Source organism: Corvus hawaiiensis, chromosome 19 (assembly GCF_020740725.1).
Source record: "Corvus hawaiiensis isolate bCorHaw1 chromosome 19, bCorHaw1.pri.cur, whole genome shotgun sequence".
Lineage (NCBI taxonomy): Eukaryota > Metazoa > Chordata > Aves > Passeriformes > Corvidae > Corvus > Corvus hawaiiensis.
In genome coordinates, this window is record NC_063231.1 from 8046068 (window position 1) to 8070191 (window position 24124).

The 24124-nt window shown below is 57.6% G+C and overlaps 2 protein-coding genes and 1 long non-coding RNA gene across 9 annotated transcripts in view; 1 reads left to right on the forward strand and 2 right to left on the reverse strand.

Annotated features, from left to right (window-relative positions):
* Positions 1-8199, reverse strand: part of PRPSAP1 (phosphoribosyl pyrophosphate synthetase associated protein 1) — a 28676-nt gene extending 20477 nt beyond the window's left edge. For 2 of the 7 annotated variants that reach the window (XM_048323523.1, XM_048323522.1), the window contains exons 1-2: positions 7391-7748; positions 7140-7251 (exon numbers count right to left, since the gene is read on the reverse strand). In XM_048323523.1, coding sequence (XP_048179480.1) covers positions 7140-7251; positions 7391-7550 — 272 coding nt within the window. In that variant the 5' untranslated portion in view covers positions 7551-7748. The other 5 variants (XM_048323524.1, XM_048323521.1, XM_048323519.1 and 2 more) reach the window with 5 other exon arrangements.
* A 258-nt stretch (positions 8200-8457) lies between these two features.
* LOC125335986 lies at positions 8458-15244 on the reverse strand. Its single transcript, XR_007207609.1, has 2 exons — positions 9243-15244; positions 8458-9133 (listed from the first exon to the last, which is right to left on the reverse strand). It is a non-coding gene; the product is annotated as an uncharacterized LOC125335986 (long non-coding RNA).
* A 125-nt stretch (positions 15245-15369) lies between these two features.
* Positions 15370-22514, forward strand: SPHK1 (sphingosine kinase 1). Its single transcript, XM_048323962.1, has 5 exons — positions 15370-15802; positions 19860-20009; positions 20290-20384; positions 20614-20729; positions 21247-22514. Exons 1-5 carry the CDS (start codon positions 15385-15387, stop codon positions 22019-22021), a joined length of 1554 nt encoding a protein of 517 aa, XP_048179919.1. The 5' UTR covers positions 15370-15384; the 3' UTR covers positions 22022-22514.
* The last annotated feature ends 1610 nt before the right edge of the window (positions 22515-24124 follow it).

Genomic DNA, 24124 nt, shown 5'->3' on the forward strand with positions numbered 1-24124 from the left:
AGACACTTGGGCCAAGTGAGATGGAGACGGGGCAATTCCCTCCTCTCCCAGGATCTGCTTGGCGGCCATGGCCACACAATGAATTAGGAAACAGTTTATGCCTGAAGAATACCTTTGATCACCACGCTGATTATGGCAGCAGTTTCCTGTCTGCACTTGTACTGTATTTACCTGAATATGTGCCAAAATTCTGCAGATCAGGACTAACCCTAAATTAAAAAGAGCCCACATCTGCTGCTGGTTTTTTTCCTGGTCTACAGCCTTCAGCAGTCGGTCTCTCTCCATCTCCTTACCCACTAACTCAGCCTTGCACTTCAATTGTCACAAAGATCTGTGCTTTCAGAAGTGAAAGAGCAACACAGCCTGACCCTGGCACGCTTCTGTCCCATCAGCTCAGCTGTGAGCCAAAGCTGGAGGTCCCAGCTAGAAGCTGGCCTGGAGAGTGTGCCTGGGACAGCTGAGGTAACAGACACTCGGATGCCATGGGATCTGTTTGCTCAGCTGGCTCCAAAGCACGTCTCTGGCACACACACCCTCCCCACCGTGTGTCTGGCAGCACGTTTTGCAATGGCTGGGCCAGTGACTAAAGTGCCACCTCAAGAGCTGCACGTGCCAGACTGTCACCAGCCCTGCTCAGGTACCAACGGCAGCATCACCCTGCAGCCCAGGCCAGGCAAGCCTCACACATCTCTAACTGGGCTCCTCTCAGCCCAGCTGGGTTAAAATTTGCAGCTGCAATGCAAAGGCATCCTCAGTACCTTCAGTATCTTCAAAAAGAGCTGGCAGCTGGTCAAGTAAAGGCAATCCTGGGCACCTCAGGGACAGACCCACAGTAGAGATGAGATTTGCAGGTGGGATCCTGCTGTCCTGATGAGGATAGCCCGGCATTTGCAACCACCAAGTCCTAATCACTGCTATGGCATCCAAGTCCAAACAAGCTCGGAAACATACACACACACACACACACACATGCTCACCCTACATCAGTGTGTGGTGGGAAATGTTTAATGACTCACACTTGTTCCTCCACAACTGCACGACAAGTCTTGCAAGCTCCCTTTGGAGGCACGTGCGCCCTGACTTCACTGCAGACAGCACAATCCTACCTCAGCACAGGGAAAAAAAATCCAGTGGAGAGACTGTGCAAGTGGTCTTAGTCAGCCCTGAATCTCATGGCAGGAAAGAAAGCTTCAAAACCAGTCCAGCCAGACTCATCTCATCAAAACATCCCTTGGAACGTGGCACTTTCAGTGCTAAGTGGTGGCAAACAAAACCAGATTTGTGGCGCTCAAAAGGAAAGGGTCTCACATTGTTCTAGGGGAGGTTTAGATTGGATATTAGGAAATATTTCTTCCCTGAAAGGGTTGTCAAGCCTTGGAACATGCTGCCCATGGAAGTGGTGGAGTCACCATCTGTGGAGGGATTTAAAAGACATGTAGATGTGGCACCTGGGGATGTGGTTTAGTGGTGGCTTTGGCAGAGCTGGGTTAACAGCTGTGCTCAGTCTAAAAGGTCTTTTCCAATTTCATGATTCCATAATGTAGCCAGCAGAAACCAGAGCCCAGTGCTCTCCTACTCGCTGTACAGCAGCAATGCAGTTTCTGTGCTGCTGAAACAAGAAATCAGAAAGGCAAGTTTGCTCCCCCATGGCAAGAGGGACACTAAAACAGCTTGGCTTAGGGCACTAAAACAGCTCAGTTGTCAAACCTGGGTGCAGGGAGCAGCAGAAGAGACAGGACACAGATGACAACTTAGAGGAATGAGTGGCTCTGGTCAGACAATAAATCCCAGTTCTGCTCCAACTGTTGACTGCAAGTAAACAAGAGCAGTGGATATGAGATAAAACTGCCCATGAAAGACCCAGACCAGCCCCGCCTGCAGCGCTCCAGAGTCCCAGGAGCCTTAGGCACAGCAGGATCCACAGGCAGCTCCCCCAGAGCAGCTGAGGTATGTGCACCCCCAGGGGCACACCTTGCACCAAATCCCTTCCTGGAGGCTTTGGTTAGACAAGATACCAGCCAGGGAAGGAGTCTGATAAACCTTGACTGAATGAAGGACAATAAAGAGGGGACTGTTGGTGCAACTCCTGCTGTAAAGCACCGGATTCCAGAGGACTTTTATCAAAAGGGATATTTGCATGGAAGTCAAGGGCAGGGCACAGCCTTATCGACCACACAGCCTGGAAGCAGCCATAGAGTTCAAAGATAAATTTCCCCTTCCTATTACCCTTCCCTTGTGTTCTCTTCCATCCTGACTCTTTTCTCTCTAAATCCTCTCCATCCTGAAGCTCCCAACTGGTTGTTGCTTTAGGGAATAGAGGAATTGAATTGACAGCAAGAACTGTTTTCTCCAGGACTAACAGCATAATCCCATGAACCTGAGCTACCACGGTTCTGATCACTCGTCTGCAGACATAGGCAGACCTGCACTAGGACAGAGAAAGTGCCACTGCAGGAACCCAGACCACACGCCCAGCAGAGATAAAGCTGCTTCTGGGAAAAAAAACATTTCAGGTCCTGCAGATAAATCACATCTCCAAGCAAAATGAGCTGCTATCCTCACACCAGCTCCATCACTAACGCAACTCCTCTGGGGCATGACAGCATCTAAGAGAAAAAAAACCCTCTTTATGGCTTTAAAAATCCTACTCAGAGCAATTGGCCAGTAAAAATTCCTATTGATCTGGAATCTTTCTGTAAACACTTCTCAGGAAGGATGATCTAACTTTCCGCAGTCTCAAAACATGCCAAGAGGATATTAAGCCCTGAATACAAAAGTGTTTATAAAACCTGTCTCAAATTCACATCTAAATGCGAACAGCTCAGGAGTCCTATAAACCTATAGTTTAATGAGGAAGTGACACACTGCAATATTTTAGGAAACGCTGTGAGGCTCTATCAGATTGTACTTTAAAATGCTCCACTAAAGACAGTCAAAAACCACTGCACCAGGCTCTAGACAAAGGACAGCCAAAGAGACTCCATGTTCAGCTGAATCAAATTTCAAGGGGCAAATGTACTCACAGTATTTTGTGCCACAAGAGCCTGTTTCAGTGTCACTGAGAAGTGCCCTCAGCCCAGGCTGTGTTTCCTTCTCCCCCTCTGTGACCAGAATCCAAGACATTTGTCAGGTTATCTCTGTAGGGAGCTTCCGGCCAGCTCACAGTGCAAACATGCAATTTGAAGAGAAATCTGCACCCAAAGCTCTTAATGATGATATTTTATTTTGGCAATAATCCTCTTCATTATAAACACTTTCCCTGGTCTCAGCTCTGCAAACTCCCAACTCTCCCCACATCTACAGACTCCAGGAACCAGTATAGACTCAGAAGGAGCTGGAGCAGAGGACAGAGGGTCTGTGCTGTGCCCGACTGTGGCCAAATCAAGCCACAGCCTGACTCTGAATTGCTTTTCAAACTTTAGCAAATCTTTAAATGAAGATCAGTCATGGTCCAGCCAGCACAATGGCAGCTCTGCCGTGCACTTCCTAATCCCCCAGTACGAGAACAGCCAGGAAAGGGAAAGGGAATGGCAGCTTCCTGGATACAATCTGTTCAGATATCCTTAAAACTATCTGAGCTCTCCTTTGCCTCTCTCCATCCACCCAGCATGACTGGGTATTTGAAGAACAGTCCCTATTGCTCATCTGCTACTGGAATCACTTGTTCCAGCCACACCAAAGCCATGCAGCCCAACTACTGGCAAATACCAGGCAGATTTTCCTCTACTCCTACCAGCCCATTCCTGGTGAAGGAATTCCCCTAAATCCCCCATTCCCCTAAATCCCCCATTCCCCTAAAGCTGTGCTGGCCAGCACAGGAAGCTCCACATGAGCCCAGCCTGCTCAGCCATGTTCTGTGCTCCATTTAAACTGCACAGAGATGCTCTGACTCCCCTTTGCCCACCCTCTCATGTGCTGGCAAGATGACCTAAAGAGTACATTTCCTGCCAGAAATCCTCCTTCAGCTGAGGGAGGCTGCTGCAAGTCCTCTGAATGTACTGTCTCCCCCCAAAGCAGGGCTCACCTCCCACCCAGTCACAGAAAACACCACCCTGGGTTTAGCGTTGTAACCCAGCTCCCTGCAGCCAGAGGTCACAACACAAATCCCCATGTTTTCCTAATTCCATGTTGTTTAGGCTCATGGCAATGCTTTATCTTCAGATCACCAGCATTTTCCATGCTGCAAACTGAGTGAATCTCTGGAATACTCACATTCACAGTTGGCAGTGAGACAGTATCACATCCCACATCGCGGAGCTGCAGGAGCACTGGGGAGGCATTAGCAAGATTCAATCACCAACCCCCTCCAACCCAAACACATAAGCAGTGAGTAGAATGTAATATTTGTGCCTTCTGAGCCGGGCACTGCAATCAGAGGGAGATCTAAATGCATCTCTTGGACTAAAGATCAAAAAGACTTCCTAGACCTCCCTCCCCCCAGCAGCACACAGGCCCATTAGGGACCAGCACTGGTCACAGAAATGATCCTTCTCCCCTGCAAATGCAGCTTGTAATCAGGTGCCAAGTGTCCTAATTACAGCAGGAGTTTTCTTTCCATCACAGAAAGAATTTAAAATAATCATCCCTCTCAATTTATAAGAGAAAAGTAAATATATGGGTTTATTTACATTTCAGTGGTGCTGAATCTAAGGAACATCTTCATTATTTCAAGTTTCACAAGGTACTCATTATCCATCTTCTCTCCCTGGCAGTCACTACCATCAACTAAAGCTCTGAAAACCTGAAGTGAAAGTAAGACTGGCCATTAGTCACTGTTCCATAGCCAGAGAATGCTCAAGGGGAAGATCAGAACTGTGCCAGAAGGTGATGCTCAGAGCCTGAAATGAAAGCAGCTCTGGAAGTTTTGCAGTAAACAAAGTGAGGAGATAAATCAGGTGTCTGAAAGCTGGTCAGTGTCACACTGCTCCTCTCAGGACTTGAGATTCTAAAAAGAAGTTAGGACTACTCAAGTAGAGATCTTAAGCTCAATACCTACAGGTAAAGAACAGAGCCCAGATGGACAGGTGTCTCAAGGAGCCCTACTCCTAATATTGTGTGCTGTTTTAAAGCTCTTTTACTACTTTTACTCAAGGTCATAAAAAAACTTTAAAAAGAACGCACAATATTAGAGGACAGACTCACCCTTGTAAGATTGCTCCAACTCTATTTAAAGGTGCAACTGACCTCCCCAGCAAAGAACAGGCTGGGATGTGAAACAGGGGGAAAGGCAGCAGCCACACATCTTTTGCAACCTGAAAGAACAAGGGATGTGTTACAGATCAGTTGAAACAGCCCTCGAGCTCCTAAGGGAAGGCAGTGCAAAACCACTGCACTAGATGCTGAAAACCCCTTTAATTTTGGGAGACTTTTTACCGTGGGCAAATCTGTCCCGTGAACGGTTCCAGATTTTGCACCCACAACAAAGATAAACGTCCTTAAGCCTCAGTTAAGCAGAAGCTGTGTATCATAGGGCTGTGCTCGTGCCACCACCGGAGCATCCAACATCCCACCGATGGCAGAGCCAAGGGAAAAACCCCACATCGCCCCTATTAGAAATGTACTCGGTGACAGATCAAAGAGGGAGCCAGGAGGTCACTTTGGATCCAGATCCTGCTTCTTTCCCCCCGCCCCCCCCCCCCAGAGCATCCCTAGGATAACATCAGCACGTCATCCCATCCAGCGCCATGGCCTGGGGAAGCCTCTCCCTGTCTCTTCTCATTTCATCTTTAAAAAGAAGGGAGTTATTTTTAAGACAAAGAGCAAGAAATAAGGATTGCCTGTTTGCTCCTTCAGTCCTGAGAACTCAGAGCTCGTCCCCAGGGGAATTCTGTTGTGCTGCGTTGACGCAACACGACAAGCCCTGTAAAACCCTGTCCCATCTGTTGCAGCAAAACTTACTTTTTCATAGAGAGATACATTAGTTTCAGAGTTCAGTGATGGGAAAGTGATGCAGACCTGACCAAATATAGCAAGAATACATGAGCAAAAAAAAAAAGAAAACCTTTCCACTCCCAAACATAAGGCTTTTCCTCCTAGCCTCACACTTAAAGAAGTCCATCACTATTATCCTACACACCTCCCAGTCAAACAGCCAAGTTAGCTCCATGGAGATAATCTGTGCTAAGGATTGAACACAGTGTTTATTAAGCGAGCGGGACGAATAGCAAAGCGTTCTCACAGTTTAAGGTGGCAGCACACCTGTACTTAAGTCCTGTTTCCAATTTAAGCATGCCCTTGGAGATGGGAATGGGACAGCAGCCATCTAGCAAGGATAACTGGGACGCTGTCAGCTGCAGCAGGCAAACAAGCACTGAGACCCCTCGATTTTGGGAGCAGCTGCCTATGAACTGTAGCTGAGAAACAGCAGAAAGAAAATCCAAGTCCTGTTCTAAGATGACAGCCCAATACACAGATGTCCTTCTCAGAATAGTCCCTTCGGCTGGGACTGCCCCAGTTTGAACCAAACTCATTCGACCTCAAAGTTCAAGTGCTGGGGGAAACTCAGAGCTCTCTGCACCAAGAGCCCCATTTTGGAGGCAGCTGTCACACCCCTCACTCAGCAGCACCCAGCGCATCCGTCCCGGACAAGACAAGGTCAAACTCTGCCTAAACTGATGGACTGAAGAAAAAAGGGGCAGACTTTTACCCTGAACCAAACAGCACAAGCTGCCCAGCTCTCCCACCTCTCCAAACTCCACTCTGGTGGATCAGTGCAAGCTGCTGTGCCGAGGTGCGCATGGACACTTCCCGTGCCCCAGGCACCGAAGCTGCTGAGAAAACAAGGTCAGGAGCCGGAGAAAGTTTTGAGCATCTCCCAAACTTGCTAAAAACGCTTTTCTGAGGTTTGCCCAGACACGTTTCACCTCCTCCCTCCCCAAAAGTAACAGCCTTTGCTGCAGCCCAGCCTTTCCAGCAGTGAAATGGATGTCTAAGAAGGAAGAAAGCGGCGGGTTCATTTCATCGCTGGGTCAGGCAGAGCTGGTGAAGATTCCCAGTGCAAAATCTCCCCAAAGGTGTTCGCAGGAGACGCCTTGGGAAGGCGGGGGGATGCCAGAAGCTTCTCCAGCCGCTCGGGAGGGCTTCTGCCTGCGCCGGGGAGCGATGGAGGAGAAAGAAACTTGAAAGAGAAAGCAACTTACTCCGTGATCTTCTTCGCCAGCTCGGTGGAGGCTGCGGTGGAGTTGGCCGAGAAGACCCGGTAGCCACTTCTGGCCGCGTTCATCGCCAAAGAGTCATGCAACCCCCGTGGAGCTCGAAAGTGAGAAAAAACAGATTTATAAGGCAACAACAGCTTCCGTGGCATCCTTTTCTTTCCTCTCCGCCGCGATCACCGCCCCTTAAGGGGTGGGGAGGAGGAGGGGGAAGAGGAGGGTGGGGACCCTTCCGCTACCTATGGACTTGCTGGTCCATTCCTGCGGCAAAGTATGAAAGGGAGGGTGGAAATTATGATTATTAAAATAAAATTGAGCAGCAGCTGCCCTGGGGAGTAGAGGGGTAGACCGGCAGCGGGTAACCCCAATCCACCCCACGCTCACGCAGTGGCCCCTCATGCAACAGGGGAGGGATGACCCCAAAATTAGGGGGGTAGCAAGGTGGCGAGGGGCTCCCTTGGTTGGAGAAGGTGCGGGTGAGCTGAAGGAGGAAGGTTGGGGGGGGTTCCTTGTGATGCAGCAGGGCGGGACCGGGGTCTCCGTGGCGGGGTAGGGAGTCCCCGTGAAGAGGGAAATCTTTGGGGGAGGACGGTCCCATCCCGCTCCCCTCACCCAGCCGAGCGAGTTCCGCCACCCGGCCAGAGCGCCTCTCCCTCCGCCGCCATCTTCTCGGCGGGAAGAGCCCGCCCCCGCCGCCATCTTAGGTGAGGGCACCGCAGCCGTGCTCCCCCCTCGCGGCGTCCCCTCACCGCCTGCCCGAACAGCGCCAGTACCTCGGGAGGAAAGCGGCAGAAACGTCCCTCCCGGGGGGAATAAACGCAGTTCCTGCTGCCCGAGGGCGGCCCGCAGCGCGGCCGCCTCCCGCTTCTGCCCGGCGGTGCGAGGCACGGGTTGAAGGCGGCGGCTGAAGTGCCCGTGCCTAAGATGGCGGCGGGGGAAACGGAAGCGCGGCGGCGGCGGCAGCGCTCGGGCCCCGCTGTGTGGCGGGGGCGGCGGGAGGAGCCGCCCGGCCTGGCCCGCGGCTCCCGCACCTTGTTCCCCAGGGAACGCTCCCTGCCCGGCGCTCCGCTGCCTGCTCCGGAATGGGGACAAAGTTCCTCGCGGGTGCAGGCACTAAATGGCTTAGTTAAACAGGAAAGTGCAGCTCCAACCCATCTGGCAGATTCCGTGCTCTAGAGTGTGCTTATATATAACGTCTGTACGTCTATTAATATATTAATGCATATATTATTATGCAAATAATGTACGCGGTTTATATGTGAAATACATAACGTATATAAAATATTAAATGTATAACATACACATATCACATATAAAATGCAGTTTTTATGAAAGTGCATAGTAATTATACATAAAATGTATATTATATGCTATATATGTTATATGCATAGAATGTATATATATATATATATATATATAAGGAGGAGGCGAAACTTGACTGAACGTATGTACATTTTGTTATAATTTTTTTTATATATATACACGATATACATCTTGGCCTTGGCAGCTGGGAAAATGAGGGGAGCTGACAACACTGTTGGGATCCATCCTCTGTGGTCAGGATGGCTCAGAGCACCCCACAGTGCAGCAGAAATGATGATATATGACAGAAATTATGTATCACAGGGAAGGCAAACTGCATTAATTTAATCACCAGCATTGCCCCACATCACTTGGTTCACCCTGGAGGGAGAGGTTTTTCCTGGCACTTCTCTAAGTCGCTGTGCAATACCATAGTCCCTTGGCCTGTGTCCTCCCAGCTGGGAGTGAGGGAGGAAGAGGCCTGGTGGGCTTCGTTCAGGACATGAAGGAGGTTTCCCTTTGTGACCCAGTGGCTTTCCAGCTGCTCTGGCACGTGATGGCCACGGTGCCTCCAGCAGTGACTCCCTGTCGCAGACATTTCGTGCTCAGCTGGGAGCTGCAGCGCTGCCATCAGTCCCCTTGCGCTGACACTTCATTAAAGGTTGTCTGTCTTCAACACCCTCAATGCAAACAAGACAGAATTGTCCACGTCCCCTCTGTATGCCACCACTGCCCAAGCACCAGGACGGAGAGTTCTGTCTCTCCCCACCACACCTGCTGACACCTTACCTTTCCCTGCAGTTCCAGCCCCACATCCTCCTGCTGTGCCTCCTGCAGGTCCTAAATCCATGCCTTGTCAGAGCAGGGGCTATTCCAGTTCAGCTCTAGGGACTATTCCAGCTTGACTCCCACATCCTGGCTCGTTCCCCCAAGGCGAGGCAAGAGCTGACAGCATCAGCTGCTCGAGTTCACTAGGAGGAGGCAGCACAGCCAGGCATGGGATTCTGATCAGACCTCCAGGCTGGCATCATCCTGGGATGAATCCGCAGCATCCGTCTGCCAGAGAGCCCAGACACCCCTCCTGGGCACCCTGACCCCCTCCTGGGCACCCTGACACCAGGCTGAGAACAGTCACAGCACCCACGGTATAGCCAGTCACTCCTCACGGGGTGCTGCCTTTGTCCTTCAAAAAATTTGGGGGGAGCCAGACTGTTTTTGTGACGTAGGAAGCTGGCTGCTTCCTGATGTTCCTCCTGCACCCACCAGAGAAATGGCAGTTCCCAGGGGAGCCAGGGACATCTTGCTGCAGGGACACCCAGCAGGGGGGACATGCCCAAAGGGTGGGGAGGGAATCCTGGCACTGCAGGAGCCATGGCATATCCCTCTGCAGAGCACTCAGCCTCCCTCAGCCTCTCCTCACCAAAGACCTGCTGCTGCCCTCCTTTATAAAGCCCTTCCCTGCCTGGAACCAGGCATGTGGAGAAGGAAGAGCTGTTTATCCCCTTTCCAGCTGGCTCCTCGCTCAGCAGCCTCAGCACAGCATCCCAGGGATGATGCTGTGGCCTCTGAGTGCCCTCAGCCTCTGCTTTGCTCTCCGGGTCCCCCAGCACCCTCCTCCTGTCACCATTCCTGCTGTCCCGTGTGTGCTCAGATCCATCCCGGCCACAGGGAATGGATCTCGTCGGCATTGTCACTTCCCTGCCCTTTCCCCAGCTGCTGAGGCTCAGGTGCAACAAGTTTGTAGGTTCGGCTACAGGGCGGCCCCTGACACAGCAGACAAGGTGTGCACACCTCGGAGGGGCTGGGTGTCCCAAAATCACACATTCTGTGTTCCTGAGATTCCCCCTCAGTGAATCACCGGCTTCATTCCTGCGGGGAGAGGCCAAAGCCTCGCAGGGGTGGCCCTACGAGTCCCACCGGGATCGCTGTTGGAGCTGCAGGGTTGGGATCAGGCCCGGGAAGGGTGGCGGGCAGAGATCACCGTGTTATCACTGCCACAACCAGCCTTTCTCCTGGCAAGGGGAGCGACTCTGATTTCTCTGCGGGCTGAAGGTCACGCTCGGTTTTACAGCCAGGCAAAGGAGAAGAAAGGAGCAATTCTGTTTACTTAGGGTGTCATTAATATCCCAGCTCCTGGCATGTACAGGGGCAGCAGGAACCTCCCCCACAGAGCAGCAGAGAGCGAGGCCGTGCAGCCCTTTATTATTCCATTATCAGCCAGGCAGGATTAGGAGGGCGGGTCAGGGAACAGTGCCGGCTTTGAGCAGGTTTAGCTCCTTTCCAAAGGCTTATCCCGGCTCAGTCTCACTCTCTGGACTGGATTCACTTATTCTCTGCGCCGAGGGGTTTGAGTAATGCTGGGGAGAGGGTGGGCACGGGGTCATGGAACTTTAATAGCCCAGCAGGCAAAACCTGGGAGGTTCCTTTAGCAGGAACTCATTTTATATGTTTCATTTCAGCGACCAGGGAGGGCAGTTTCGCAGCTCCGCCAAGTCCTGCATTGCTCCCCAGGGAAAGCCAAGCCTCGGCGCTGCTTTGGGGCAGTTCTGTGCTCGGGACAACACGGTGCTGGGGCGGGACAGCCATTCCAGGCGGCTTCCTGCAGAGCTGGACGAGGTTTTGCTCTTTTTTCTTACCCAAGTTTCTCCCTGGAGCCCGGGTGGGGTGGCCGGAGCGTGCCGATCCCAGCCCGGCAAGGAAGGAGGAGCCGTGGGAATTGAGGCAGCAAATCCCTCTTCTTCTTTCCCAGGCCAGAAATGGGGTCTGTGATGGGATGTTGTAACCCCCGTAAGTAATTCCACTCTGGGAATGCTGCCCGCAGGCATCGAGCATCGCAGCAGGGATCACCCCTGGATCGGGATCGAGCCTCCCAGCCCAGCCCCAGCCAGGTGGTTCTCATTGCAGCCTCTGACTCACCTCCCAAAAATTCCTGCGCTCACATCATGGCAGGAAACCGCTACCGGGAAGTGGTAAAACCCCTGGACGGCCTGAAATTCGGCTTCCCCCAGCGAAGGGGGAGATCAAACGGCAGACTTTGGCCTCAGCCCCTCTGACGCCAGGGCTTGTCATCGGGGGGACGTCTCGACGAGCGAGTGGTGTGTGTGTGTGGTTTCTTCAGACTCAGCAGCTTTTTGCCTGGCGTTTGAGAGTGTTTTCCCTGAGGAGGCCTGAGCTCAGAAATATTTTTGAGCAAATTATCAGCTGGGAGGAATGAGCTCAGCTCGTCGGTATTGTTCAGGGCTTCCCGGTGCGTCCCGGGCTGTGCCGGCAGCTGCCGAGCTCAGTGGAGGGTCAGCACTGGGGAGCAGCCCCCAACAAGTTGCAGAGCCTGGCTGTGATTTAGGAGCTGCCACAAAAACCTGAGCTCCTTGGAGGCTGAGAATCCTCTCTGGGCCCTGAGAGAAGCTGGATTTTGGGGAAAACCTGTCACCCCTGGGTCATGGAGGCAGGTAGAAGGTGCAGCCACTTTCCCGAGCTCTGCAGCAAATCAGTGGCAGAGCCCAGATCTGTGTCCTAGCTCAGGTGGGATGTGATCCCAGTCACTCTCCTCCAGAAGATACCTGTGTTAGCTGTGCCCCCTCCTGCTTTGTGCTGCTCCCCTGTGTCAGCCCCAGCCCCACGGCTGAGAGAGGCTGATCTCCAGCCCCGGGCCTGGGTCTGCAAGGAGACGGCTCCATCTCCGCACCGGCCGCTCCCACAGGAGCTTCCTGGAAAGTTCCGCTGCTGCAGTCGGTGCCTGTCCCCCTGCCAAGCCTGCAGCCCTGCCAGCCCCGATGCAGCGCCAGCCGTGCTATTTCTGGCTCCACCTTGAGACATGTACCTTCAGCAGTGGGAACGATGCTAAAAGCGATGGATCCGGGAGGAGTTCGTCCCCGTCCCGTTCCCGTCCCCCGGTGGCTGCCGGCGGACGCGGCAGAGCGGGCAGGGATGTGGAGGAGCTGTGTGCCTCGGAGGGAAACGCCGCAGTTCATGTTGCAACAGAGCCACGTCCTCTACACGTCTCCTCTGGGGCTGTGATGTGGCAGTGCGACCCCGAAATCCGGGCCTGCCCTGGCAGCGACAGACCCAGGTCTCTGCTGCAGCCCCCGGGGGCACGAAGGGTTATGGAAGGCCTGGGAAGCCCCCAGGCTCTGTGCTTTCTTCCCCCGGGATAACTCCCAGTGGCGATCAGCTCCTCCAGCAGCTGGGGGCAGGAGCAGGAGGAGCCCGGGGCTGGAGGGAGCTGAGGGAGGTTATTGCCATATTTAACCCTTGGCTTCTTGCACAACTCAAACCAAACCTTGTCTGCTGTTTCTGCCTCAGCTTCCCCAAACTCAGGGCACGCACCACCTTGTCCAGCAAAACCAGGGCACGGTGCTTCAAATCTACAAGCCTTCTCCACCAAATGATGTCTGCGGAGTCTGGGAATACCCCAGGGGGCCTCCCAGGACAGGAGCTGGAGGGATGTTTGCTCTTGAAGGGAGACTGGTGGTCACGGACGGGCTGGACGCTCTGCTCCACGGGCGAGTCCCCTTTGCAATGAGGAAGGAGGCGGGGGGATTCTCCACGGGCTGTCACCCCATCACGCCAGCTCCGTGCCACATCCCCACGTCGCATCCCGGCACTTCCCTCCCACACACACGGCCTGAGCAGCGCCGCGCGGGCGGGAATGGAGCCGATCAGGACAAACCCGACCGGCAGTCGCCTGCCCACAGCCCAGAAGCTGCTGAGCACCCTTCGGGCTGCTGGTGGGGTCGAGGGGCCTTGTTAAGGCTCTCATAATTAAGATAGCCCCAAATGCGTGGTTATCAGCATGGAGAAGGAAGTGATCCCACTTCCGTGTCAGACATCACGTCTGGAGGCAAACAAGTGGTGTCTGTGTGGGACCGGGCTGAATCAGCCTGTGGCTGTGGGGGAGCAAAGGGACCCACCTGGGGCTGGTGGTGGCCACTGCGCTGGCCACGGCATCCAAGGGTGGCACAGCATCAGGTCAGACTTCTGGGAAGTCCCCACAGACCAGAACTAGGAGGGAAAAGCCCTATCTGTGTCTCTCCTGCCATCACAGAGGCTGAGCCTGTGCCAGTCCCATTCCCCATCTGAGACAAATCTGGCTGCAGCCCCATCATTACCCAGCCCTTGGCATCCCTGCCATGGGATGCCAACCCTTCCTGCACCCATTGCTGGCCTCGACACCTTGTGCTGAAGCCATTCTCAGCCCCTTTCAGCCACAGCACGAGCATGGCCAGCAGAGCCTGGACGGGCATTCCACTCCTATTTAAAGCACAGGCTGGCAGGACAAAGGGGGATCCCTGCGGCACAGGGCCTTGGACGGATGTAACATGGTGAAGACAGAGCCCAAAGCAGCCTCATGGTCCCGCGGCACCTGCCAGGAGCAATAGGACAGCTGCTCTCACATCCTCCCAACACGACTCACGCCTTCCTGAGCGGAAATTGGGAGCGGGTTAGTCACTGAGAAGGGTGAGGGGCAGGTCAGGACGCTGCACTGCCCAGCATCCAGCTATTTCCTCCCATGACACCTTGCTGAGGAACCTCGGGGCTGTTTACAAACGCTGGACTGTGTCATGGCAGCAGCCGAGGAAGCGGCTGAGAACGAATCTCACCCAGAATCAGCTGTGAATGCTGCAGATCCCAAGCCAAAAGCATCAGGGCTGGGAGCAGGATTTGCCCCTCTGAGCATCCCTTTGTGCCCACAGCAGCCAGGGAAGTCTTTCTGGAAAGCGCAACGCTCCAAGTCACAGCATCTTGGCTCTCCTTATAGGTCTGCTCTGGGAAAACAAGACTCAACCATGTTAATCTGCCCAGCTGGTCATCCTGTGCCCTCCCTGCAATTTCTTGGCCAGTTCCAGAAGGTTTAAGCAGGGACAGAGGGCTCACTGCTAATTAAACTGCCCTAAGTGTGAGGAATGATGCCTCCCTGAGGTGCTAGCTCAAGGTTAGGGCAGAGCTACATTCATGGGGAATTGGTTGGCAAAAAAAAAAAAAAAAAATCCTTGTTGGGCTGGGCCAGACCCCTTGGAGCCCAGCAGTCCCTCGGGAGGGTGAGCTCAGTCCTGTTGCCAGCAAAAACTGTTGTCAATGATTTTTGCCAGCTGCCGTGAACACAAAGCAGCCCCCAGCCTTGCTGGCACCCTCCAGGCCAGTCCCCTGGGCTCTGTCCCCAGAGCTCTGTGCCCCAAGGTGGGGTTCACAGCACAGCCCACCTCCCTCCACGGGACTTCATGCCCATGGCAACCTCCAACCCCCCACGGATACCTGATGGCGAGCCACCAGTAATGGGTAGGACACCATCCCTCTCCATCCTCCCTCCTGGAAGTGTCCCCAGCTGGCTGCCCACTGTCCTCAGGCCTCGCCGTGCCTCGATTTCTCCAGGCCCCCGCTTCACTCCTCTCGTGCTTGGAGAGATGCAGAAATGATATCAAAACGCTGTTCAGTCCAACGTGGGGGCTCCAGGGGCACCTGCCAGCGCCCATCCGTGCCTTGCTGGGAATGATGTGCAGGAACTGGGGTGGGGGTGGCTGCCGGGCGCTCTGCCTCCCCTCTCCAGGCGTGACCGTGGGTCTGTTCCCTGCCAACCCCAGCACCGCGGGAGCACCCACGCCAGACACCCACCCTGGCAGCGCGGAACCACCCGCGGCAAACCCACGGCGTCGCTTTGCCCCCGCCCGTCTGCAGAGCCGGTTCCCCCCCGGAGCGATACCCGGAGCGCGGGGCGGCGCTTGTGGAAACCGAGGCAGCTGCTGGGGGCGTGGGGGCTACCGGACCAGCCCCGGGACGGGTCCCCCTCGGCGGGGGAAGAGGTGGCTGGGGGGGGTGGGTGGGTTAAATTTTTATGAATGGGGCCGCCCCGCCTGCCATCGCCGGGCGTCAGCAGCGAGCGGCGGCGGGCGGCGCTCCCCGGTGCCTCCCGCTCCGCTCCGCGCCCGCTCCGCCGATGGCCGCCGGCCGCCGCGCTCCCCCGGAGCCCGGCGGGGGCCCGGTGCTGCTTCAAGGCATCTTCGGCGCGGGGCCGGGCCCCGGTGCCGCCGCCTGCTCGCTGTCCCTGACGGCCCGGGAGCTGCAGGTGCGGCGTGCCGGCGGCTGCCCGGGCGGCTCGGCCGGTCCCGACGCCGCGCTCCGCCTGGCCGACTGCGTGGGCTCGGCCGCCTTCCCCGCGGCCGCGGCCGCCGCCTGCTTCTCGCTGGTGTGTTACCCGCTGCGGGGGCCGCGCTGGGGGCCGCCCGCCCGCCAGCGCCTGGAGCGGACCTTCCGCGTCTCCCGGGGTCCCGATGCCGAGGGCAACCTGCGCATCGCCCAGGCCTGGAGCCGCCGCATCCGCGAGCTCGCCGTGCCCACCGTGCCCGCGCAGGACGGTGAGTGCCGAGCCTCCCCCGCGCCCGCCCGGCACCGCTGCCCGCGGGGCTCGGGGCTGCGCCGGGGCCGTGCGGGGGTCGGGGTGGCGGCCGGGGTCGCTCCGCCGCCGGGCCCCACGCGGGACGGCTGCGCCCGAGCCGGGGCGCTGCGCGGTGTCGCGTTGCGGGGGGCACGGCGGGGACACAGACGGGGGGTGACCGGCGTCCCCGTGGGGTCACTCGGACCCCCGCCCTACCCCCACCCTCCCCCGAGTCTGGGGGGGGGGACAGGGACATCCCCGCGCGCAGGGGTTGGTGGTTTCTCTCCCCTTTCACCCTTAATTTGAAGGGGCAGCAGGGACGTGGTCGCACTATGGGGGCCCTTTGCACCCCCCCTCCCCCCGATTGCTCCCGTTCGATAACTCCAGAGCTCCAAAGGGCAGCATGATCCAAGGAAAAAAAAAGTAATCATTGCTGACGCAGGCAGGATGGGAGCCAGGCGCTGTCCCCAGCAGGTCCCATCCATCACTTGGGATTTGGGGGCAGGCAGACCCCCCCCCAGGACCCCCGCGGTCCAGCGGGATCTCAGGGCAGCCTGGTGAGGTCTGAGTTTCTGATCCTGCTCCCCTCGGGAGCTGTCAGTGTCTGGAAGGGGAGGGTCCTGCTTGGGGGCCGCGTCCCCCAGCTCCCGCAGGCAGGGCAGGGCGTCCTGGCAGATAGTTGAACATCTGAGCAGAGATTCAATTATATGCACTACTTCATTTATTTGGCTGTCCAGTCGCTCTGATCAGACTTGGAAATTAAGAGGCATGCGGTTAGAGGGATCCTGTCAAATCACATTTAGCCCAGCTCTTCCTTGCTTGAATTTTAAAATGCAGCTCCTTTTTTTTACATGACCTGCAGCTACAAAACAACTTTCTGTCTCTCTTCCTAAAGAATTACAAAAAAATCCAGTGGAATGGGGTGAGGGCAGAACCAGTTCCCCAGCTCTATTTCCAGCCTGAACTCTGCAGCTGGAAGTCTCCAGGCGCTTTCCAACCCTCGCCCTGTGAGCAGGCGGTGCGAGGGTGCCGGGCAGGAGCAGCTCGTTGCACGCAGGGGCCTCGAGGGAGCCGGGGGAAGGAGGATGGGAGAAGGCAGTGCAGAATTTTGCAGTCACTTTTCTCGCTGAGGGCCAGCAGGATTTGCAATCCTCCTCCCTCAGTTTGGGACAGAGCTAAAAATGCCCCTCGTCCACACCCTGGGCTCGCACGTGCCGGCAGAGAGGCCTGTGCGGGGCTGATAAGGCCGTGCTGGGAAGCTGCGGGTGAGTCCGTGCAGAGAGTCCTGTCACCCTGTCCCCGCGGGGAGGGGACCTGGGGAGCCACCAGCGATCCCATCCTGGTGCTATTGCAGCTCCAGCATCCTCTGGGATAAAAGCCCTGTGGAATGCTGCAGCAGGGATGATTCCCCCTCCTCATTTCACCCTAAGGCATAAACAGAAAGTCCCTCAGCAGCTGATAACCCCAAAGCTGGGGCTGCCTGCAGCGTGTCCCAAACTGCAACCATCCAGGAGGGAACAAATTGCCCCAAGGCCTGTGTCCCAACAGGGAAATCCAGCCCCAGGAAGCTCAGCCCAAGCCTTATTCTGCCTGGTACGCTTGCTCCTTGTGCCCAGAGAGTTTCCAGAAGGATGCAGGGATGCAGTGGAGTGGCTTGGGCTGCAGACAGTGGATCTGTGGCAGTGTGGTCCCGGCCTGAGCACGGCCAGGACACGTCACATGGGAGGATGTGGGCAGAGGGACTGGAGCAGAGTTTGTGGCAGCAGCTGGAGCCCCTTCCTCCTGCTGACTCAGATTCTGCTCTACTCAGCATTTGAGGCTGAAAGCGTGTGCTTTCCACTGTGCTGGGAAGTGGAATCTTGCTGGGATGCCAGGGACTGGCCGGCATTGTGCAACAGGAAGGGTTGGATGGGTCAGGATGCTGCTGAAATCTGTCTCCCTGTGCATCACCACTGCTGGGCTCCAGCTGTGATCCAGCACCCTCCAGTTCCACCACAGGGCAGAGCCTGGTGCTGCTGGTGTCACTGGGATCACTCCTGTCACTACTCACAGCCTGGTACCAGCAGTCTGTCCCTTGGGAGGGAGTCATGGCATCCCTCTGTGCCCTGAGCAGGGTTTGTTTTCCCCCTCCAGCCAAGGAGCTGATCCTTGGGGTCCCAGCCTTTCCCTCCTACCCAGAGGAGGCCACAGGGCAGCACCCACAGGTCTGGGCAGGATTTTTAGGCAAGACCCAGCTGCAGCTCCGTGTGTGTGTGAGAAACGATGTGCCTGGTTAACACTGTGGGGTTAAAAACTGCATTTAGGCTTTTGAAGCGCCTTTGGCCTTTGCTTTTCAATATCCAGGGCTGGAGGGGAGAAAGAGAGAAAAGCCCCCCATCACGTGCCTCCAGCAGCTGGGGCTTGAGCCCAAACCCTGTGTGGGGCTTGTCTGCATTTGCTTGGAGGGGATTTAGTGCCTGTGGGGACCAGGGAAGCTCCAAAGGGTAGGGAGCAGGGTCAGCCCAGCCCTGGGGTTGCTTTTTGTTATCCCTGACCCAAGCTGGAGTGGCCTCTGCTCCGTGTGCTTCACTGCTTTCCCTGAGGGCAGCTGGTCCCTTTGTGTCTGGAAGCCACTGATAAGGGGCTGGGGAGGGAGGGGGGGCCTGGGCAGCAGTGGGGAAAACCAGCTTGGAGCCAGTGCCCTGGAGCTCTCACAGGCAGATCTTAGTTGTGGACTTGGTGGCAGGTCCCAAGCAGCTGGCAAAGGGACAAGGAGGTGTCCTGGAGGGTGACAGCACCACTGGGTCATCCATGGGGCCAGGAAATAATCCTGGTGGTGATGAAATCAGCAGAGCTCTGTGTGCTCCCAGGGCTGGCGCGGGCATGGAGATGGGATGCTCCAGTCCCACCTCCCCACGGGCAGCTTGTGGAGCTCGTGGCCATGACAGGTGTGATGCCAGATGTCACCCAGGGGAGGTGACCTCCGTGGCCCCACGTTCACCTCTCCCCACCACTGTCCCCACTGTGGGGGGCGGGGAGGGTTTAGCTCGCGTGTTCAAACAGCTCAAATCACTGCAGGTGTGCAGATGAAGCGGGGGCACCCCAGCCCAGTGGGGCTGAGAGGGGGTTCCTGGCCCAGGACAGTGCTGGGAAAGGCCTCTCTGTCCTGACTCAGCAGCTCTTCCTGCTGAGTCAGCAGGTGCAGCCTCGTGCTGTGTCCGTGTGCTGGGGTGGCCACCTGCACCCCCCTGGGCCGGGCTCACAGCTCAGGGGGCCCAGAGCTGGTGGGGACACCCCCAGCCACCCCAAAACTGGCTTCCCCCTGCAGAGCCAGGGATCTGCAGAGGCGCTGTGAGAGCCTGAGGCCGCTGCCCTCCCTCACTTCAGGGCTTGGGGTGCCCAGCAGCACCTGGGGATCCTGCCTTCCTCCTCCTCCTCCTCCTCCTCCCTGTGCCTCCCTCACAGGGCAGCTCAGTGGCCTCCCCCCGTCCCCCTGCATGGGGACCACTGGGCTTGGGGAAGGAGAGGCTGGAAGCAACTGGGGAGGCAGAGGGATGGGACCCCTGCCAGGCTTGTAATTACAGCCGGGCTGAGGCCCTTGCAGGCGAAACCTGAGCCCCGTGGGGAGCAGGGGAAGCAGGAACGTCCGTCTGCTGGCACAACTGTCTGTCCTGGCCCTACTCCATCTGGGTGGATGTGGGGAATTGGGACCTGGAGTTCTCATCCCTCCCCCCCCCCCCCCCCACTCTGGTATGGCTGGAGTGCTGCAGGGCTGCATCCTGGGTGTGAACATCTCTGCTGATCGCAGGGGAGCTCAGGATGAGTCCCTGCAGGCCCCTGTGTCCCGTCTCTGCCGCCTCTCCAGCATTCCCAGCAGGGACCCCCATCCCTGCTCACCCCTGTTGCCTCTGGGTCGGGTTGCAGCCCAGGGAGCTTGTGAGGATGGGGGAGGGCCAGTTCCCCTTCCCCTTTTGGTTTTGGCAAATGCTGCCCTGGCTGGCCATGCCCTCCCAGGGCAGGGCCATGACCCAGCACCCTGAGCCCCCTGTCCCCCCCAGGTGACAGCTATGGGGTGCTGCCCCGGCCCTGCCACGCGCTGGTGCTGCTGAACCCACAGAGCGGCTCCGGCCGTGCCCTCGATGACTTCCAGGCAGTGGTGCAGCCCATGCTGGCCGAGGCCGACATTGCCACCACTGTCTTCGTCACCGGTGAGTCCGTGAGCAGCTCCTCCTTGTCCTCCTCCTCCCTTCCTGCCCAGGGATCCTACCTGGGCACTGCCACATGGAGACGAGTTCCTCCAAGGGCCTCTGACTCCCTGCATCAGCACAGCTCTGGGTCCTGCAGGATGGTTGCACTTGAGGAGTGACTTGCCTCCTGCATCCCTGGCTGGGGTCACCATCTGGGACTGGGGTCACTGTCTGGGGGGTGGCAGCAGGAAGGGCAGAGGGACAGAGGGTGATGCTCAAACCTCTCCACTTTCCCCGACAGAAAGACCCCACCACGCGCATGAGAAGGTGCGAGATGAGGACCTGTCACAGTGGGACACGCTGGTGGTCATGTCTGGGGATGGGCTGCTGTTCGAGGTGAGGGGCACCACGGGGCTGGGCAGGGAGCTGGGACAAGGGGGGTCCTGGGGCAAGAGCCAAGCCCTGAGTCACCAAGTCAGGCAGGGAATGGCAAAGGAGAGATGGCACCAAGCTTGGAGTAAAGCAGCCATGGCTTCTGTGCTGCCCTGGGCAGGGGCACCGTGGGCTCTGCTCCCCCCAGGCTGGGCAGGGCCCTTGGGGACCACAGGCTCCTTCATCCCTGCAGGTGGTGAACGGACTCATGGAGCGTCCGGACTGGAAGGAAGCCATGAAGAAGCCACTGTGCATCCTGCCAGGAGGCTCTGGGAACGCCCTGGCAGCCTCCATCAACTACTATGCAGGGTGAGTCCCAGCCCCATGGGGCACCTGCTGACCCCTGCGCCCGCCAGCACTCGGGGCTGCACTGGAACCAGGCAGGGATGAGGGAAGAGAAAGGCTGTGTGGGGCTCTGGCCCAGGGGAGGGTGCTGGGATGCCCAGGGGTGCCTGTCAGAGTCCTCACTCCCCACAGTGCCCCAGCTGTGAGCAAGGGATGTCATCCCTGTGTATCCTGCTCCTCCCACTCCCTTTCTGTGCTCTGTGGCCAGAGACTGGTAAAGCTTTAACCCAAAGGACCCACCCCAGGCACAGCCAGTCCTGTGGTGTGGGGGACCAGGATTGCCCTGACGCGGTTCCCTCTTTCAGGAACTGGTTTATCCCTCCCACCCCCAGCAAAATCACTCCCAGCAGCTGTTCCTGAGGGACACTGTCACCCAGCTGGGACATATCCCAGCCATGACACAAGGGTGAGGTCTGCAGCTGGATGCTGGGGCAGCAGGAGGAGTCCTGAGCTCCAAACTCACCTTCTCCATCCCTCACAGCTACGACCACGTCGCCAAGAAAAAGCTGCTGACAAACTGCACCTTCATCCTGTGCAAGGGGCTGAACACGCAGATGGACCTGGTATCTCTGAGCACGGCCTCGGGCAAGCGCTTCTTCTCCTTCCTGGGCTTTGGCTGGGGCTTCATCTCGGACGTGGACATCGACAGTGAGAAGTACCGCTGGCTGGGCAGCGCCCGCTTCACCCTGGGCACCCTGCAGTGCCTGGCCAAGCTCAGGGTGTACCAGGGCCGCCTGTCCTACCTGCCCATGGCCACGGAGCAGGGCAGCTCCCCGGCACCCCGGGACCCCCACGCGCCCGTCACCAATGGCCACATCCCGCAGCCGGCGGGGACAGAAGCGCCCGGCTCCCCGCCCCCCGACTCGCTGCTGGTGCCGCTGGGCCAGCCCGTGCCCGCGCACTGGACCGTGGTCCCCGAGGAGGAGTTTGTCCTGGTCTATGCCATCTACCAGTCCCACCTGGGCACCAACCTGCTGATGGCACCGGCGGCCCGGCTGCACGATGGCTGCATCCACCTCTTCTACATGAAGGCCGGCATCAGCCGCGTGACGCTGCTGAAGCTCTTCCTGGCCATGTCCAGGGGGACCCACCTGGACTTGAACTGTCCCCACCTGTGCTACGTCCCCGTCCGGGCGTTCCGCCTGGAGCCGCGGGTGGCCGCGGGCATCATGACAGTGGATGGGGAGGCGCTGGCCTGCGAGCCCGTGCAGGGCCAGGTCCACACCCGCCTCTGCCGCGTCCTCAGCGGCTCCTGAGCTCCGCATTCGCCCTCCCTGCAGCGCTGAGCTGCCGGCACGGCCCGGCGCCAGGGTGGCAGAGCCTTCCTCCCACTCAGGAACCCCCTCCTTCCATAGCAATAGGTCTTGGGGGGCGTGGGGCTCATCCCCTCGCTTGCCCCCATGCTTAGCTTTACCCCCTTGGGCCAGCCACCAGTGCTGTCCCAAAAATGAGCCACAAGCCCCATCAGGTACTCGGTGCCGGCGAGATGCCAGCGTGTTTTATCCTGGTACGAGGTCCCGGCCCCCAGGCGGCTGCGCCGGCACAGCCCCGTCCCCTCCCCAGCTCGGACGCACACGGTGGCATTGCTGTGTCCCCGCCCCGGAGCCACCCCCCAGGGAGGGTCAGGACCAATAGATCTAATACAATAAACCGACTTTTTTAAGAATGTTTCTACCCAAAGCTTCCTGTAGAAGCGAAGTTTATTCTTGTGAGAAATGCAAAATAAATATCTAGCGTTTGCAAAAAAAATCCTCCCTGGGTTTTGAATCCGAGCTCACGGCTGCTGGCAGGGGCAGGGCTCACCCATGGCCTGGCTACATGGACAGGAGGACAGGTTTAGGTCAGCACCGCAGCCCTTTGCTCCCGGACGTCCTGGGGCCAGGAGCAGCACGGAACGAGGGGCCCTCAGATGCTCCCAGGGGAGATGCTGAGGACGCAGGACATGGAGCATTGCTGCCACCACCCACCCCCGTTTTTGGGGTGCAGCGATGCCTCCCTGCTCAGCCTCCCGCTGAGGCTGATCGGATCCAGGGAGCTCAGCCCTGCGGTGACACTTGGGGACATCCTGGGGAAAGTTCGGTGCATCTGAGCGACAGCAGGGAAGGGCTCATGGAAGAGGTTCAAGGAGGGGGTCGTTGGAGCTGAGGGGTTTGGCTTTCTGCCGGCAGCAGGGGCCCTTTGGGGGGCTCTTGCATCCCTTTTCTCGGGCTGCCGGGGGCCAGCTGGAGCCCTGCTACAGGTCCCTGCCCTGGGGCTTGCCTGGGGGGGGGATTACTCAGCCTCTTTGGCATAAAATTGCAGTAATTAAACCTCATTTTCAGCGCTCAAGTACAAAGCAGAAGAGTAAACAGTGGTGGCTGTTTGCATTTATTCAACTGCAAAGTATGCAATTAGGATGGCAGATCCGGGAAAGAAGAGCACGATTGTCCTCCCCCCATGGCCTCACTTGCTCATGGAGAGGAGCCCTGTTCTTGAGCCAGCAGGGCAGGCAGCAGCTGGGAACCACCTCCCGAAATAAAGTTATTTTCCCCGTGGCATCGGGCCAGGTGTAAAAACAGGCTGAGCAATAACTCTCTAACCCTGTTGAGCTGCTGGAGGGAGAGCCCATGGCAGGGGATGCGCTCAGAGCTCTCGCCGTCTCTGTCAGGGGACACGGATCAGCAGAGCGGAGCCGCTCGGGCTCACAGCGCCTGAAAAGCTCCCTGCAGGCTCCTCCCGGGAGGGCCGTGCGGCTCTCAGCAGCAGGTTGGCCGGGATCGCCCTTGCCCTCCCTTTCCCCGGTTTCGCTGCACAGCTCTGCCATCACCCATCTGCTTCCAAAACCTGTTGGACGGCAGCAAAGGGCTCTTCCCGGGCTGCTGCTCCCGCACAGCTCCCGGGACCCAGGGAGGGGGCAGAGGGTGCTGTGAACAACCGAGACACTGCCCCTGTCGTGCCCCTCGAGCTGCTCCTGCAGGCTGAGGGGGCCAGGGAGGGCTTCCAGAGGGACAAAACAAGAGCCAGGACTCCCGACTCCACAGCAGGGAGGGCTCCAGCTTCCAGCAGCACCCGGCAGGTGCGGGATGCCCTCGGCCCCCAGCGGCTCGGACACGGCTGTGTCCAACCCCATCCATCCCACACTTACCTGGGTGCTGAGGTGAGGGGCAGGGCACAGCTCCCAGGGGCCTACCAGGCTGGGGGGCTGCAAAAGGGGGGTTTTTTTTGCCCCGAGTCTGGCCCTGAGCACCGGGGCCGCCAGCAGCCGTGCTGGGGCACACACTGAGCCACCCATGGGCCCCAGGCGCCAGCAAGGACCACAGGAAACAAAACCTCCCAGCCTGACAGATGCCCTCTGTAAATCAGGGGCTTGGGGAACCGTT